This window comes from Anolis carolinensis, chromosome 4 (genome assembly GCF_035594765.1).
Source record: "Anolis carolinensis isolate JA03-04 chromosome 4, rAnoCar3.1.pri, whole genome shotgun sequence".
NCBI classification, from domain to species: Eukaryota; Metazoa; Chordata; class Lepidosauria; order Squamata; family Dactyloidae; genus Anolis; species Anolis carolinensis.
Window position 1 is genome coordinate 237,597,361 of NC_085844.1, and position 17,166 is coordinate 237,614,526.

Consider the following 17,166-nt stretch of genomic DNA (forward strand, 5'->3'; position numbering starts at 1 on the left):
TCCCAATCTTTGGTCTTCTAAATATTTGAGACTAATTTCGAGAATTCCTGAATACTGGCCAAGCTGGCCAGAGCTTCTGAGAGTTGAAGTCCAAAAGAACTGGAGAATCAAAGTTAGGGAATCACTCTTTTAGATGCTTATGTTCTAGACACTTTATTTACCTATGAGTACAATGTTGAATAACTGCTTTTATCATAGATACCACAAGTCTGAACTCAAAATGTTCAATTGCCCTTATATTGCATTTTCAGAGGTGCAACAGTATAATATAAAAGGATTCATTAAACAGAAGATTATTTACTTAATCTAAATCCTGGCTGACTCTAACTTAAGGAGCACCCACAATGTAGAATTAATGCAATTTGACACCATTTTAACTGCCATGGCTCAATGCTATACAATTATAGAGGTTGTAGTTTAGTGAGACACTGGCATTCTTTGACATATTAAGCTAAAGACCTTGTAAAACTAAGACTCCCATAATTCCATTGCATTGAGCCATGTTTAAGTGATGCCAAACTGCATTAATTCTACAATGCAGATGTACCCTAACTCCCTCCAACTCACATCCCGCTGTCATATTCCCAACATTGAGGTTTATCAACTCCTACAATCTGTTGTGTGAATCTGTATGAAAGCTGAGGAATGGCTCTCTCTAACTTAAATCTAGATTCCCACTTTGACCTTCATCTAAACTTTTTGACATTCTTTCAAACACTCAGCCAAAAGCCAGTCCTTCCCATCTTTCCATCCTCTCACAAAGTCCTAGCAGATCACTTACTTTATTGCCTTTACAATGCATTACTTAGACAGCTATACCTTACCTTAATTTATCTAATAATAACAGCAACATTTTTACATAACACCAGAACATCCAGACACACAAACTCACACAGTACTTGACAGAATCTGACAGCAGCTGGTGTCATTTAAATTCAGTGCTTGCCAGGGGTTTTTTTTAAAGGCCAAAATAAAAATCACAATATGCAAGGAAATCTGAAGTCCTCCCATTTCGAATGCTGAAAAAAAATTGCTACAAAGGCAGGAGTTGCAACTCAAATTCATGTTCAAAGCTTAAAAAGCAGGATCAAAGGTCTTGAAACAGACACTTCAGCTCCGTGGTGCAGGTGTCATGGGTGATCAAAAAAGACAAATAAATAGATCAATAAATAGGAAATAATAAGGTAAGGTAAAGGTAAAGGTTTCCCCTGACGTTAAGTCCAGTCATGTCTGACTCTGGGGGTTGGTGCTCATCTCCATTTCTAAGCCGAAGAGCCGGCGTTGTCCGTAGACACCTCCAAGGTCATGTGGCCAGCATGACTGCATGGAGCGCTGTTATCTTCACACCGGAGCGGTACCTATTGATCTACTCACATTTGCACGTTTTCGAACTGCTAGGTTGGCAGAAGCTGGAGCTAATAGCGGACGCTCACCCCGCTCCCGGGATTTGAACCTGGGACCTTTCAGTCTGCAAGTTCAGCAACTCAATGCGTTAACACACTTTGGCACCGGGGCTCCTAGGAAATAATAATAGATAAATAAATAGGAAATCAAGGCTGAACACTCCCTAGATGCCAAGATAACTAATGTGAGACTGTCATACTTTGGTCATATCTTGAGAAGACATGACTTTTTAGAAAAGATAATGTGTGCATCTGTACCTTAGAATTAATACAGTTGGATGCCACTTTAACTGTCAGGGCAAAATACTAACTTTCTCTGCCAAAGAATGCTAGTGCCGCATCAAACTACAAATCCCATGATTCCATAGCATTGAGCCATGGCAGGTAGTGGCATTAATTCTACAGTCATGACTGGTAAGATAGAAGGCAATGGGAAAATAGAAAGACCCCATTATAAGTAGATAAGCCTAAGGAAGGAATCCACCAGCCAGAGTTTGCAAGAACTGAGCAGGACTTTTGATAAGAGGCCAGCTTGGAGGTTTCTCATTCACAGGGCCACCATAAGTTGATATCAAATTGATGGCAGCCTACAATAACATAATTTCAGCTCTAGGAAACTGCTGCTACCAACTATTTTGGGCAAGTGAGATGAGCCAGTGATGTGGGGTAGAAAATGATCAGGGTGGTTACTGGACAAAAGAATTCTGGGCTAAAAGGAGCATCCTTAGCCAAAAAGCTAAGGATGAGGCTTGATCCAGCATGGAAGTCCTCATGTTTCAATGCAGATCTCAAGAGCTGTGGGATATTACAGTTCTATTAGCGATATGCTTTTGAACTCTGATTTAAGCCTCATCGTGCTGCCAAGATGGAGAGTAAAAAAAAAATGGTGAACTGTTTCATGAATTATGACAGCTCAGCTCTTGCAGCAAATCCTTTGAGACTCTGCTTGGTCTTGTCATTGTTCTTACTCTGCCTTATCCTTGGCTTTTTGGCTGTGCTCCTTCATTATATCCTGAAGAACATTTCCCAAACATTTAGCTATAATTGCTTTTTGGGGTGGGGATGTGGAGATAATAAAGATCATGAAGAAGTCTTTACCATGAAGTACTTTTTGACTGTTCTGAGACCGTGCTGACTTTGCCTTGTTCCTTCAGCTGTCTTGGTAATATCTTAGGATGATAGTGACCGAGTTGTGGTGCAGCTGGTTAGTAACCAGCTGCAATAAATCACTACTGACCAAGAGGTCATGAGTTTGAAGCCTGGGTCAGATTGAGTGCCTGACCATTAAATAGCCCCAGCTCGTTGTTTACCTAAGCAACCCGAAAGACAGTTGCATAGGGACCGCTTATGAGGGGAGGCTAATTTAACAAATTTACATCACCATAAAAATGTTCAGCAGTGTGTGTGCCATAAGATGAGGAAGTACTCCATCAAGGACTCAGTGTCACAGTGGATGATGAAGCAGCAGCTCCTCCTGTGGCCGGAATCGAGCATACTCTCAGGAAGCTGGAAGCTGGGAATATTAAATAGCCTCTGTGTCTTTGTCTGTGTGTGTTGTACGTCTAATGGCATTGAATGTTTGCCATGCATATGTACATTATGATCCACCTTAAGTCCCCTTCCGGGTGAGAAAGGCAGAATATAAATACTGTAAATAAATAAATAAATAAACAATTGTTGTGGAGCTGGATGAAGGTCCAAATGACAATCAAAATCATCAAGGGCATCTTCAATCTGAAAAACAGTTACCACCTTACAGTCTTTTTAGGTTAGAACAATGGAAAGTAAGGTAGCACATGGTTGGGGTATATAAAAAATTAAGGGGAGAATCCTCCCCCCTTTCATAATATTAGGACCTGAACACAATGAACATAAAGAGTGGGTGATTCGGGGCAGAAAAAAGGAAGCTCTTCACAGAGCATATAATTACGCTGTGGAATGTCCACTATCCCAAAATGTAGGGATGGCCACCAATTTTGATAGCTTTAGAAACAATTGGACAAATATATAGGGCAGAGTATTACCCTTAATGGCTATATGTCACATCCAGTATCCGAGAACTTGGAAAAGTTGTTTTTTTCCAGTACGACCTCAAGAATTCACCATATTGCATGGGCAGTTTCCAAGAGATGTGCCTGGAAGTAACTGTTTGATGTATATATTTGTATATATTTGTGCACTAGTTGTGTATACCTGCAAAAGGATGGACTATATATAGTCTCTGTGGCAACTTCAAATTCTATGTGTTGGTGCTTCATATTGGCATCTACAATTGCATAACCCTCAACCTTCTGCACATTCTATTAATTCTCAATAGCCTATTTAAACAAAAAGGTCATCAGGAGAGCAGAGAGAACATCAAGCTGGTCTCATATAAGAGGGAAATTCCTCAGAAGGAATCCTAAAACTTGTGAACAGCCACGAGGAAGGCCCTCTTCCAAGGAAGAAACCCACCATTTCTATTATCTACTTCAACATTTTCCTTCTTGATAGATCGTTAAAAGCTTTTGTGCTGCAGCGCTTGCTTGTAGGCAAAAAATGACACCATAAACTTAAGGAAAATATTTACCTGTATTTAAGAATATTTATTTTTATATAATCTTGTTATTAATATTATTAATATTATTTGTTCTTTTCTACTTGTTTATCTGATCTGTTGATCATAATAAATTTATTCATTCATGTGAAATCCATGAAAGAGAAATAATTTGTTCATCTGAGCTGGAGTTTCTGAGCTCACTTATCAATGAGAATTGCTTTTCTATTGTTACAAATACATGTCAGCCGGACAAGAGTAAATAAGCACATGCACACTAATAATCCAATTGAGACAAAAATATGATCTATCTGAAGATATTTTAGAATGGCTTAGTGCAGCTGAAAACCCCCACATAATGACTCAAGGAATTGAATATTTCTTCTCTTTGCTAGAATGAAAACTAAGAATTGATCATATGTTTGGGTTCTCACTGGCAAGGATGAAAGAAGTAATACAAAGCAGATGGGCTTTCAAAAGATGAATTTCTTTCCTTTCTGAAAAGCAAAATGATTTTGGCCCTAGAGCCCTTGTTGTCTGACTCTTTGTTGTTTGGTTCTTTGATCAACAGTGAACTCAGTCTTTTGTTTCTGCTTTATGACATCCTGGTCAGAGGCACATGACACTGATGGCCACAGCATTTTGGATAATCTCGCTGTGCCACCTCACTCTTTCTTCAAATAGCACCAGGGCTCAGATTTCTACTGGTTTGGCTGAACCAGAACTCGTCCAATATATTTTGCTTCTTCTATTGCTATGTGCCATCAACCTGATTCCGACTCGTCTTATAGGCAAGATTTAGTCAGAGGTAGAGATTTCCAATAGATACTAGTTAAAAAGGTAAAGGTTTCCCCTGACGTGAAGTCCAGTCATGTCTGACTGACTGTTGGTGCTCATCTCCATTTCTAAGCCGAAGAGCCGCCGTTGTCCGTAGACACCTCCAAGGTCATGTGGCTGGCATGACTGCATGGACCGCCATTATCTTCCTGCCAGAGTGGTACCTATTGATCTACTTACATTTGCATGTTTTCGAACTGGTAGGTTGGCAGGGGCTGGAACTAACAGTAGGCGCTCATTCCACTGGGACCTTTCGGTCTGCAAGTTCAGCTGCTCAGCGCTTTAACACACTTTGCCACCAGGGCTCCAGATACCAGTTACTGTAGGCTATATTCTAGAGGAAAGGAACTGGCAAAACAATTTCGGAGCATTCATTGCTTGGAAAATCCATGGGGACAGCAACTTGAAGGTACACAGCTTGAAGGCTGTCATATTTCAGGGTCAGGCTTCAGTTTTTGTGAGTAAACTTCAGGAAAGAGACAAGAGTGGGAACTATCTGGTTTTGGGGTTTCATCCCTAGGCAAGAGGAAGGAAATGGGTGCAAATTTCCAGCAATTCTGTTAAAGCAACATCTTGCCACAATTTGCAAGGCTTCGTTGATTGCTTGCTGCAACTTACAATACTATGTAGCTTGACTTTGGATGTAGGATACTCTTGGCTCTTCTGGGCAAAGCACAGCAAATGTGCCTTCCTTTCTGCAATTAAACTGCATTAGGCCAGCCAAATTATTTTGGCACATAAAACAGGAAGTGTGATAAGCACCTTTCCTGGTAGTAGGAATACAATTGATTCTTGACATTTGAAGATTTGTTTATTGCAGATTTGACTATTCATGGATTTGATATAGAACATTATCTCCAGGAGTTTCTAGGTCCTCCGGAGTGGTTCTGTGGTCAACTTTCTCCTGTCATACTAGAGCAGTGGTTCTCAGCCTGGGGTCCCCAGATGTTTTTGGACTTCAGCTCCCAGAAATCCAAACAGCTGGTAAACTGACTGGGAATTCTGGAAGTTATAGGCCAAAAATATCTGGGGACCCCAGGTTGAGAACCACTGTACTAGAGGGCCTAAATTTTTTTAGAGAACACTTCTCTAAGGATTTCAAAGGATACAATCATACAGTCAGAGAGAAAGTGTAGAAGGATACAATCATAAAGTCAAAGAGAAGATTCTAGTCTTACTAGGTGAGCTTAGGCCAGTTACAGATACCCATTGCAAAATGCACACAGTCTAATCTGCCTCACAAGGCTGTGTTGAAGATAACGTAGAAAAAGGGAGAGCCATTTAGGCCACCTTGACTTCCTTGAGGAAAAGTCAGGATATAAACATATAAGTAACAATCTTTTGCCCTCTCATGACATCCAAAATTTGCTGCTTTGAGCAGCCACTGCACTCTGCCTAATAGTAGAGTCAGCCAGACTTGGATTTTACCATTTTAGCACCTAATGCAAAATGAAGTGATGCCCAAGTATGTGAAAATCATACATTCATCCTTTATTACTTTGCAGTTTCCTTCCTCTACATTTCATTTTGTCCTTTGAAAAGACTTCATAACTCTGTATTTTAAACTCCTTGGGGCAAGGACCTATAATTTTTTTCTCATTATTTTTCTGTAAATGCACTGATGGTGCTGTGTGAATGAATCACCATCCTCGTGAATAGTATATAGCCAAAAAATCTACTGAAGGAATGGGAAATAATGTGGCAAAGAGAGCACTTTTGCTGACTTGTGGATTACCTCTATGGAGATGTAAGTGAATAATTTCAACTACAATGGCTGTTGAAACACCTGAGCTACTGCCTCTGAATTTTTCTGTAAAAAGTGGGGGGTGATCCTTGTAGGCAAGGCAACAGATTGATTATTCTTTAGGAAAAAAAATAACAAGACTGATTGATTCCTCCTCTTGACTGAACTCCTCCAGATGAGAATGCTTGTAGGAGAAGAAAACAGTATTTTAGAAGGTATCATTCTCCCATCCTCTTCCTGTTTCAAGTAATCTAGAAGAGTGCATTGGCCATGGTTTGTTTTTTTAAATAGATAAAAAACCCCATCAATCTTAAATTCATTGCCATGAACTCAGAGAATTGCAGAAGAGAGTACCATACAAATGGAAAACCAAGACAATCTGTTTTATTTTTTCATATACCTTTTATTACAAAGATATGAAGAATTGGAAAGGGTACAAGAGTAGATATGGAACAGGGGCATTTTAAACATCTTTCATCTTCATCTTGTTCCATTGTTCTCTAATACAAAAAAGTTTCTATCATGTTAAAAAATGAAAGAGGGGAAAAAAAGAGAACATTTCTTTTCTAATATAAAACAGAAGGGTAGAAAAGTGGGTGTACAGTGCTTTGAAACAAAAGAAATAGAAAAGTTGAAAAATGGAAAACTGAAAGCCCTAACTAATGGATCCTTCCCTGTCTCTGTTGTCTTCTTCATAATCAAAAAATCTATCTTTTTGGTCATAAATTTTCTTATCTCTGGTAGATTAACTTTCCAGGATTCCATGCATATCATTGGGGATCTTATTATTGTTGCCATTAACTTCTTTATTGTTCTTTTCTTGGTATTCCTTCATCCCTGCACTACTAATTTTCCTTCATCCCTGCACTATAACAAATCCAAAAAAAATATCATTTTTTCCTTTTTATTTTTGCACTTTCTTTTGTCTCCCAAATCCTTGGAAATCCCTGCCTTCTTTTTTTTGCAGACTGTGCCCTTTAAATTACTCCCTATCCTTCCATAGAATCGTAGAATCATAGGGTTGGAAGAGACCTCGTGGGCCATCCAGTCCAATCTCCTGCCAAGAAGCAGGAAAATTGCATTCAAAGCACCCTTGACAGATGGCCATTCAGCTTCTGTTTAAAAGCCTCCAAAGAAGAAGCGTCCACCACACTTCGGGGCAGAGAGTTCCACTCCTGAACAACTCTCCCTCTGGGTTGTTGTACGTTTTCCGGGCTGTATGGCCATGTTCCAGAAGTATTCTCTCCTGACGTTTTGCCCACATCTATGGCAGGCATCCTCTGTGATCCTGGCCATGAAAGCCTTCAACTACACATTGAACAAACTCTCCCTCTTCCCTATGACTTCCCCTTATATATTTATACATGATTCTCATCATGTTTCCTCTCAGCCTTCTCTTCTGCAGGCTAAACATGGCCAGCTCTTTAAGCCGCTCTTCATAGGACTTGTTATCCAGCCTTCCTTTAAAAGGCTGTTGTTAAAACTGGGTTGCAGTTAGTACATATGTGTTAGTACGTGAAAGGTGTCAGTGGATGAATCTAACTACATATGCATTTTAAAATTCATGTTTTAATAGAGTTTAATAGAGTGTTTAATTGATGTGGTATTGTTTATTGATTTTGTTATTGTTTTATTGAATGTGTTCTGGGCAATTTAAATTGCTGACTGCTGTAAGCCGCCCTGAGTCCCTACGGGTGAGAAAGGCGGGGTAAAAGTGATGTAAATAAATAGTTAGCTTTGGGAGGATGAACATGTGAATTGCATTATATGTGTAAAAAGCTGGAGAGACTTGTCAGACTAGAACTTACTTGACTATCTGTGGTGGAAACATCATCTATGGTGGTCAGGAGGAACCAATAGAGCCAACAATGCCAAAGGAGAAAAAAGAGAACTTACCACAAGCCCATTGATATTACATGACCAACAACTCTTCCTGGGATCACTGGGCTAGAAGCTATTGCAGGATGTTGGACAGACAAGTTGATGAAGGAGACTAAAGAAATTATTGCTGTAGCCAGTGAAACTAAAGGTAACAGGCTTGAACTAATGAGAGGAACTATATGTAAGAGTTTGTGAACTTTGAAGCTCCAAGGAAAGGCTCGATGCAGTAGTTCTTTGCCTTAGAAGGGGACAAAACCCTTAAAAAGCTATGCTGTAGCAGTGTTTTTGAAGAGTCTTCTTTGAACAGAACTCACTATTGTAAAACCAGGGGAAGAAAACATTGCTCAATCAAGAACTTTCTAACCCAGCACCTGATGGGCACCAAGAGCAATGGGGGAGTCGGAGATGCCCTATCAGGGGAGGACATTACATTATCCTACTCTGGGAGTGCTGCAGTGGTGACAGATGTGTCCACTTGGATATGCATCACTTTGTGTTACAAGTACACATTCAACCTCTGTTCCCCATATCAACTTCAACAGTTGTTTGTCTAGGTCATTTCACTTTGCACAAAACTGATTGTTCAGAATCAGACCAAGCTGAGTATATAGGATAATGGTCCATCCCAGCAGAACAGAGACAGAGGGTGAATTTATAACTATATTATGAAATGCATTCTGAAATGAATGTAACATTAATGAACAAGAGACAAAATGAAGAACATAGAACCTAGGGCAAACACTAGCATGAAAGGTAAACAACATGCTTTGCAATACAGAGGGCCCAAAATTCAAATCCTGGCACCTCTATTTAAGAGGGAGGTGATAAAAATCATTTCTCTAAACATCCCGAAGAACAGTTGCTAGTCATTTTTTTAAAAATCGTGCTAAATGGACTAATATGGACTTTGGCATCCCTTCTGTTGAAATGTATACATTATGCACATTAGAAAAAAAAAGGGACGGGGTGAAATTTGAAAAAAGAAACCTGACAGCTCAGAACACAGCTCTCTCAAGTGGAAAGGCTAGAAGAGATTTTGGCTTAGAGCTGATTCATTCACAAGACCTATAATTTCATATAAAATACAATTATTGGAGCACCAGCAATCATTTAAGTGCAGCCATGACAATCAATTACTGTATTGGCAGTGATTGTGTGGTATGTAGACGTGAGAGCTAGAGTTTTGATTATTGTAGTGTGGTCAGCCCATATCCAGGTTGTATAAAACATTGTGTTGAATTATCTTCTGGGATATTTTATGTCCCTGTGGCCATTCCAGTTTATCACAGAATATAGAAATGTGTGAATTCTGCACAAACCCAAGTCTGGGAAGGTACAATGTACCATATGACTGAATGAGAATTCTGCATTTTTCTTCTGTCTTTCTGGCTGTGATGATAAAGTGTCACTGATGCTGCAGCAGTTTACTGCAGTCAGATCTGAGGAAGGTTCTCGTAAATATATCCAGGATAAGATTGCATGGGGTGAATTATTGACCTCCCCCTGACTTTTGTCTTCCAGCATCAAACAGTGTTGTCACCATTTAATGTGTCACAAGAGACTTTCAGCCAAATCTACTGGCGTGATACTTAAGGCATCTTGCAGAAGCAAACCACCCTCAATCCTCGATCGATGAATTGTAGGGTCAGCAACCTGCCAAGATGTCACCAGAAACCAGTCACCTCATCTACTATCCACTTACATGCATGAGAAGCTCTTAAGACAAAGGGAATGGATGAAGTTCTGGTGATATACTTACAGTTGAGGGCTGGTGCAGTGTCTGGAAAATGCGTGCCAATGATCCCAACAGCAGAGTCCAAGCATGAAAGTGGCATTGCCTTTCCTAACAAAGACAAAACTCAGATTCTGGGACTGATTAATCCTTATGTTTACTGGCTCTTTACTAGAGCTTTTAATCTATGTTAATTTTTATCAATATTTGTATGTATGTATTTTTATCCTTTACAATTTTATCTTGTAAATCGCCTAGAGCATCTTGGATGGAGGGTGATTAATAAGTAATTAAATGATGATAATGAATATGATGAATATGATGATGATGATGATGTTTAATAACCTATAGAATAGTCCTCCAGCCAAACTGAGACCTCTCCTGTATACCTGATAGCTTATCTTTGTGTTGAATAAGTTTCTTGTTTTTACTGTACTTTCAGAGCTGGGAAATGTATTTTTTGAAGTGCAATTCCCAATGCCTTTGCTGGCTTGGAGGATCTTGGAAACTGTAATTGTAAAATGTACCTGTCCCAAGATGTGGCCAGTGCAGAAAATGTCAATTTTAACAAGAAACTGTAGTTCCGTGATAGAATTACATGCATAAGGTCTGAGAATCAATGTCTGCCATTTGAAAGACTCAAAATGGCAATTCCATGTTCTAACCAGCTCAAGAAAACCCTTTCTATTGGCATGGCAATATCAACAAAGAATTCAAGGTCCATGGTTAGAACTCATTCCTTGGATTTAGAAGATTCTATGTTCAACCTCTGCTATGTTTAGCCTTTGGTATTTTGTAGGTGAAGAAATGGAACAGCTTTACTTGTCTGGGACTACTGGCAAGCTCTGTTTCTCTTCTGTTACTAGCTGTTTGAATTATTTCTTCTTTTATTAAATTACTATCTTCGCTTTCTGCCAAAAATGGCACCCAAAGTGCCATAAAATTCAACAATAAGCAAATAAAAAGTCACAATAAAACAAATTAAGAGTACAGCTGCAAAATATCAATAAAAATGAAATAACAGTAGCCAGTCAGTTGAAACTTCCTTATCAACAAGCTAGTATAAAAATCAGTGGCTAGTATAAACAAAAGTGCATTTGCCTACTGGCAAAAGCACAAGAAAGACATTCATCTGACTTCTCTTGGAAGGGAATTCCAAGGCTGTGGAATGGCTATTAATTACTGGAGAAGAATAATGTGTTGTTCTTTGCCAAGGCCCCTAACTCTCAAGTCTCTGATGGTAGTGGTGGCAGCATATAAATCAGAGCCTATCCAAATGTTTGAAAAACTGGGACAAGCCTTAGTCTACAGGAAAATGCAGTCTTTCAAATAAAGTATGTTAAGATATGTAAGAAATTAGCTAAGGTGTGTATGTAAAGTGCAAATAAGATGCATGAAGCTGATAGGTTGAGCCATGTCTGGAGAGCTGGTTAAGCCTGGGAGGTTTTGATACTGTTGCATTGTTGTTCAGGCTTGAGCTAAGCAGGTACAGAGAGAGTTTAAAGAGAGAAGCAGGAGAGAGACACAGAATTTGAAGTGTGTTCTTGCTTCATGGACTGCTGAAGGAATTTATCCACATGGACAAAGGAAAGACTATTTTAGATCTCTCATGAAAGGACATTATGTGAGTTGGTGCAATTGATCATATTGTATATATATTTTTCTGGATTAAGGAGAATAAATTACTTGTTTTTATTGTTCACCTGCATGGCACATATCTTCTTTATCTGGCAAGCCAGTACATAGAATCATAGAATAGTAGAGTTGGAAGAGACCTCATGGGCCATCCAGTCCAACCCCCTGCCAAGAAGCAGGAAATCGCATTCAAAGCACCCCCGACAGATGGCCATCCAGCCTCTGCTTAAAAGCCTCCCAGGAAGGAGCCTCCACCACAGTCCGGGGGAGAGAGTTCCACTGCCGAACAGCCCTCACAGTGAGGAAGTTCTTTCTGATGTTCAGGTGGAATCTCCTTTCCTGTAGTTTGAAGCCATTGTTCCGTGTCCTAGTCTGCAGGGCAGCAGAAAACAAGCTTGCTCCCTCCTTCCTATGACTTCCCTTCACGTATTTGTACATGGCTATCATGTCTCCTCTCAGCCTTCTCTTCTGCAGGCTAAACATGCCAAGCTCCTTAAGCCTCTTCTCATAGGGCTTGTTCTCCAGACCCTTAATCATTTTAGTCGCCCTCCTCTGGACGCTTTCCAGCTTGTCAACATCTCCCTTCAACTGTGGTGCCCAGAATTGGACGCAGTATTCCAGGTGTGGTCTGACCAAGGCAGAATAGAGGGGGAGCATGACTTCCCTGGATCTAGACGCTATTCCCCTATTGATGCAGGCCAGAATCCCGTTGGCTTTTTTAGCTGCTGCATCACATTGTAGGCTCATGTTTAACTTGTTGTCCACGAGGACTCCAAGGTCTTTTTCGCACACACTGCTGTCAAGCCAGGCGTCCCCCATTCTGTATCTTTGATTTCCATTTTTTTCTGTTGAAATGAAGTATCTTGCATTTGTCCCTGTTGAACTTCATTTTGTTAGTTTCGGCCCATCTCTCTAGTGTAAAATATTACACATTTTGGTTTTTCATTACTTCACAAAGTAGTCTCAAGTTTTATGGGTTTATGTTATAGAGGAGGCATCGCCACCGATTTTGTTCTCAAAGGAAGCAACAACAGGTCAATTTAGCAATTTTCTTCCTGTTCTAAAAAAATCTAATAAGTAACTAATCAGTTTTAAGATCTACTTTCTCTCTACTTATTCTTCAAGAATACAGGGAAGACAATTTTTGCCTATGGATTTGCAATCGCAAAATATATTGCTCAAAGGTGGGAGGGGGCAGAGGATTGTAGGGAGAAGAAAACAAGTTTAAGGAGGGACAGAACCAAATGCCAGATCTCTTAACAAAGCCACTGACACAAAACTACATTTCTTCTTCTCTCTCTGTGCTTTGATTTGATTTAAGGTTTGGCAACAAACTGGGATTTCCAGTCCCACATTGGCCTCTGCTGTACAAAAGAGGGATAGGTGAGAAGCAAGTATAGAAGCTTTATTTCAGCCACTAGTTTTTCTCTGTTACCTTTCCTGCTGGCTGCGGATTCCCAACTTGCCTGTTAAACAGTTCTCCTAGTTAAGTGAGACAGTGAACAGTTTGAGGAAGTGGTTGGAAGAGTAAGTGGCAAGTAAGGTCCTTTACTACTTCATATATCAGTGGCAAACAAAATACACAGCTTCAGATTTTTACAACAGAACGTCTAGTTTCAGTCTGTTGGTGATGGGAGCATACTTGTAGATATATACCCCAGCCCTGTGCATATTTTATTTCTTACAGCATTTTCCTGGAAGTATGGACAGACACTTTACTTTTTCTAGATCGCACATACCTAAAAATTAGACTTACAGAGTGAATGTAGTTTTTGTTTGCATTCCTATTGAGACTGTCTGTAAAATACAGACATAGCCTTGTTTAGAGTCGATGACAGTCATTACTAACTTGATCAATTGTATTCAGTGGGTCTGTGCTCAGTATGATTAAAGGAGCTGTATTATATTAATGCAGTTTGACATTACTTTAATTACCATAGCTCCATGCTATGTAAGCATCATAGTTGTAGCTTTACAAGGCCTTTAGTCTTCTCTGCCAAATAGTGCTGGTGTCTCACCAAACTACAAATCTCATGATTCCATAGCATTGAGCCATGGCCATTAAAGTAGTGTCAGATTGGATAAATTCTACAGTACAGATGTACCTAATTCTTGGCTCACACCACTAATTCCAATTTTTCTGAAAGTGCAGCCTCTACATTTAATTCTAAACACATTGTTCAGCATGCTTACATTTTGTCATGTAAAACAAAATGATGTTATAAGGTAGTTTGTTTTAAGCATTGTGTTGACAACGCAAATTATTATGAAGTTATTAATCTGGAAACAAATGGCTTGTAAATGTGTTCAGTATCACTCATTTAAATTTTATGGGTTGTTGAAATAAGTATGCAAATTGCCTTATAATTCTCAGCCTCGTGACACTGTGGGCGACAGATGCCAGCATTGCACTTCAGAAATAATGCATAGGCACCCACATATAGATCTCAACAATCCTAAAACCATGATTTATTGAGCTCCACTACTCTTTGGAAGATGCTGTTTGTGGCTTGTCTTTATTACTACCCCAGCCGCATTTCCTTTGCAATTATTGAAATTGATGGTTGCATGAAAATACATTATCACGAACTGTAAAAAATGAAATCTATGTACAGGCAAATGTAGCAAGGATGTTTTTGTTTTTGGCTAGATGATTGAACAGTTATTCCATGGAGTTTTATGCGGCCACAAAATAATCCCCGCCTAGCATTGATAGACATCACTATTTAAAAATAATATTTTAATAAACAACAACAAATAATTTTATGATCGAAAACACATAAGGAAAAATGGCATATAAAATAAACTGACTAAACTACAGAAAACTAAAGTAAAATAGAACAAAAATCAAAATGGATAAAAAGAAATACATTTTGCCCAACCATCCCCATTCCTTACAGGTCATTTAAGGGCAAAAGGGGGAGTTGCATATCTTCCAACATTTCACTGATGAAAATCAGGCTATATGTAGCTGAGTTAAGAAAACGGTAAAAATTATGAATGAGGAAAAACACATTTTAACCAGGGAAACCTTGTAATTGATGTGCCGAGTTTAGGAGAGGTAAGACATTGCCCCCTCTTGTCTTGTCACTCTTTCTGAGTTTAATTGACTGCCCAGGTACTTCTGCAATTTGAGCCTATTTGTTGCAACTGTAGTAAACCAAGGACAAAAATGGAAGTTGGTAGAAGGAAACGTGGAAATTTGAAAAGAAGGTAGAACAGGAGAAGATTAACCAGGACTACCCCTGCTGAACTGGAATAGTTGGAGTGTGTATGTTGTGAATGTATAGCCCACCAAAAACCTGGGGGTCAGGGGCAGTGTCTAATGCAACCCCTAACCTCTGATATAATACCATGGTAGAATTAATAAGACTGATACTTCTTTAAGTGCAATGGCTCAATGCTATGGAATCATGGAAATTGTAGATTGGCAAGGTCTTTAGCCTTCTCTGCCAAAGAGTGCTGGTGTCTCTACAAACTATAAATGTCAAATTCTATAACGTAGATCAAGCATGGGCAAACTTTGGCCCTCTAGGTGCTTTGTACTTCAATTCCCACAATTCCTAACAGCTGGTAGGACACCTGGAGGGCTGAAGTTTGACCATGCCTTGTGTAGATGCTGTTGCGTTTAGTGCCAGAAAACAATCCGTCCCTCTATAGCACCAAACTTAAAGTCCAACTGCAGTGACCTTGAAGATAAAATGACACCAGGGTCGCAGTAGGTTTGTGCAAAAAGATTTTTTTTACTCTTTACAGCAGAGTTTCAGCAGATAAGAAAATAAACAGCTTTATCCAGATGTAACAGAAAATATAGTCCTTCAGTATTCAAAATAAAATATAGTTTTATTTAGTGACTTACTTTAAAAAAAAAAGGTTCTTTCCAAAGAGCATTGTATCAACAATCTGCAGGAGAAAAATAACAAGAGCTCAACACCCTTAATAGCAGTTAGTAAAGAGCTCCAAATGGTATATTCAAATCTCTGTAGTTGTACCTGTTGATTGCCACAAGAGAAATCACTTGAATATATTAACTCATGCAACACACCTGCATATGGACCCTTTCTTTCTTTCTTTCTTTCTTTCTTTCTTTCTTTCTTTCTTTCTTTCTTTCTTTCTTTCTTTCCACATACATTTACCATAACTTTGGTGTTGATTCTTGCAAAAACTCACCCAGTTTTCTGTATGCCTTAATAGATGCACCCTATGTCTAAATCTATGTTGCTTCTGTAGCAAAATGTGACCACAGTTAAAAACATTTCTCATTCTTGTTGAGTGGAATTTAGTGCCAACACTAGTTGTTAATCCCATGCCTTTCTTTCTGCAGCTAAGAAAAAATGCTGCACATATTTCCACATCCACTATCATGTCTTACTGTATTGTAGCCTCTTCTTTTCTCACCTTTAACCATCAGCTTTTTCTCTCTCCTCCTCCTTCTCTCCACTTTTCTCAGAGGAAATGGATCCTTCCCCTGCAGTGCGTTCTGAATATCTGGTCTCAGGGATTCGGACTCCTCCTGTCCGACGGAACAGCAAGCTAGCCACACTGGGCAGAATCTTCAAACCATGGAAATGGAGGAAAAAGAAAAACGAGAAACTAAAGCAGACATCAGCAGGTAAAAGGTTTGGCCAAGAAATGCTTTATGATAAAAGAAGCCATGTTTTACTTGATTGTCAGAATCAAACCTCATGAGAAACTCAGTTTTTATGCTTTTAAATCAGATTTCTTTTCCTGGCACTTTTATACATATGTTTGAAAGTATACGTGGAGTGTGTTGAGATTCTAGAAACCTAGATCAAATGACTGAAAACAAACATGGCAGTCAGAGAAAGTACTCTTACAGTATCCCATGTAGTTCCAAATCCTGCACAATAAGAGAAGTACAAGAAGTAACACAAACACACATATATCCACAAATCCACCTCAGACAACCTTGCAAGCAACTTTGGAGCAATCAAGCTTTTACTATGTAACTCCATGGTAAGTTATGAATTGAAATAAGTTATCTTGTGTACAGTTTGTTTTCTATTGGACTTCTCACAGCAAGACGTCTTCCATTCAGTTTTCTATTACCTTGCATCCCCCAACTCACACTCTGGTTTTCCTAAGCAATTATAGAGATCACAAAAGGGAAAGACAAAAAAGACAAGAACAACTTTGGTTTCTGGAAAGAAGAAAAAATATTTCTTCTGTCAAAGAAATGCCTTTGGGAATAGAACATACCACTCTGAAATAGGGACATACATCTCCATGTTCTTTGTTCTCACAGCCGAGAATGAATAATTGCTGCAGTATTCTCCTTTCTGCATGAGAACATGAAGGATTTCTGTGCCATTCCCAATCGCACTTGTGTACTTTTGAAAATATTCCTCTGTAGAGAAATATCCCCTTTTCCCCTGCA

The 17,166-nt window shown here is 39.2% G+C and overlaps 1 protein-coding gene across 8 annotated transcripts in view; it reads left to right on the top strand.

Moving 5' to 3' along the window:
• phactr3 (phosphatase and actin regulator 3) overlaps positions 1-17,166 on the top strand; it is a 269,876-nt gene that overhangs the window by 108,402 nt on the left and 144,308 nt on the right. For all 8 annotated transcript variants that reach the window (XM_062979002.1, XM_062978999.1, XM_062979005.1 and 5 more), the window contains one exon: positions 16,219-16,380. In XM_062979002.1, the coding sequence (XP_062835072.1) occupies positions 16,224-16,380 (157 nt within the window). In that variant the 5' untranslated portion in view covers positions 16,219-16,223. The remainder of the gene's footprint in view (positions 1-16,218; positions 16,381-17,166) is intronic.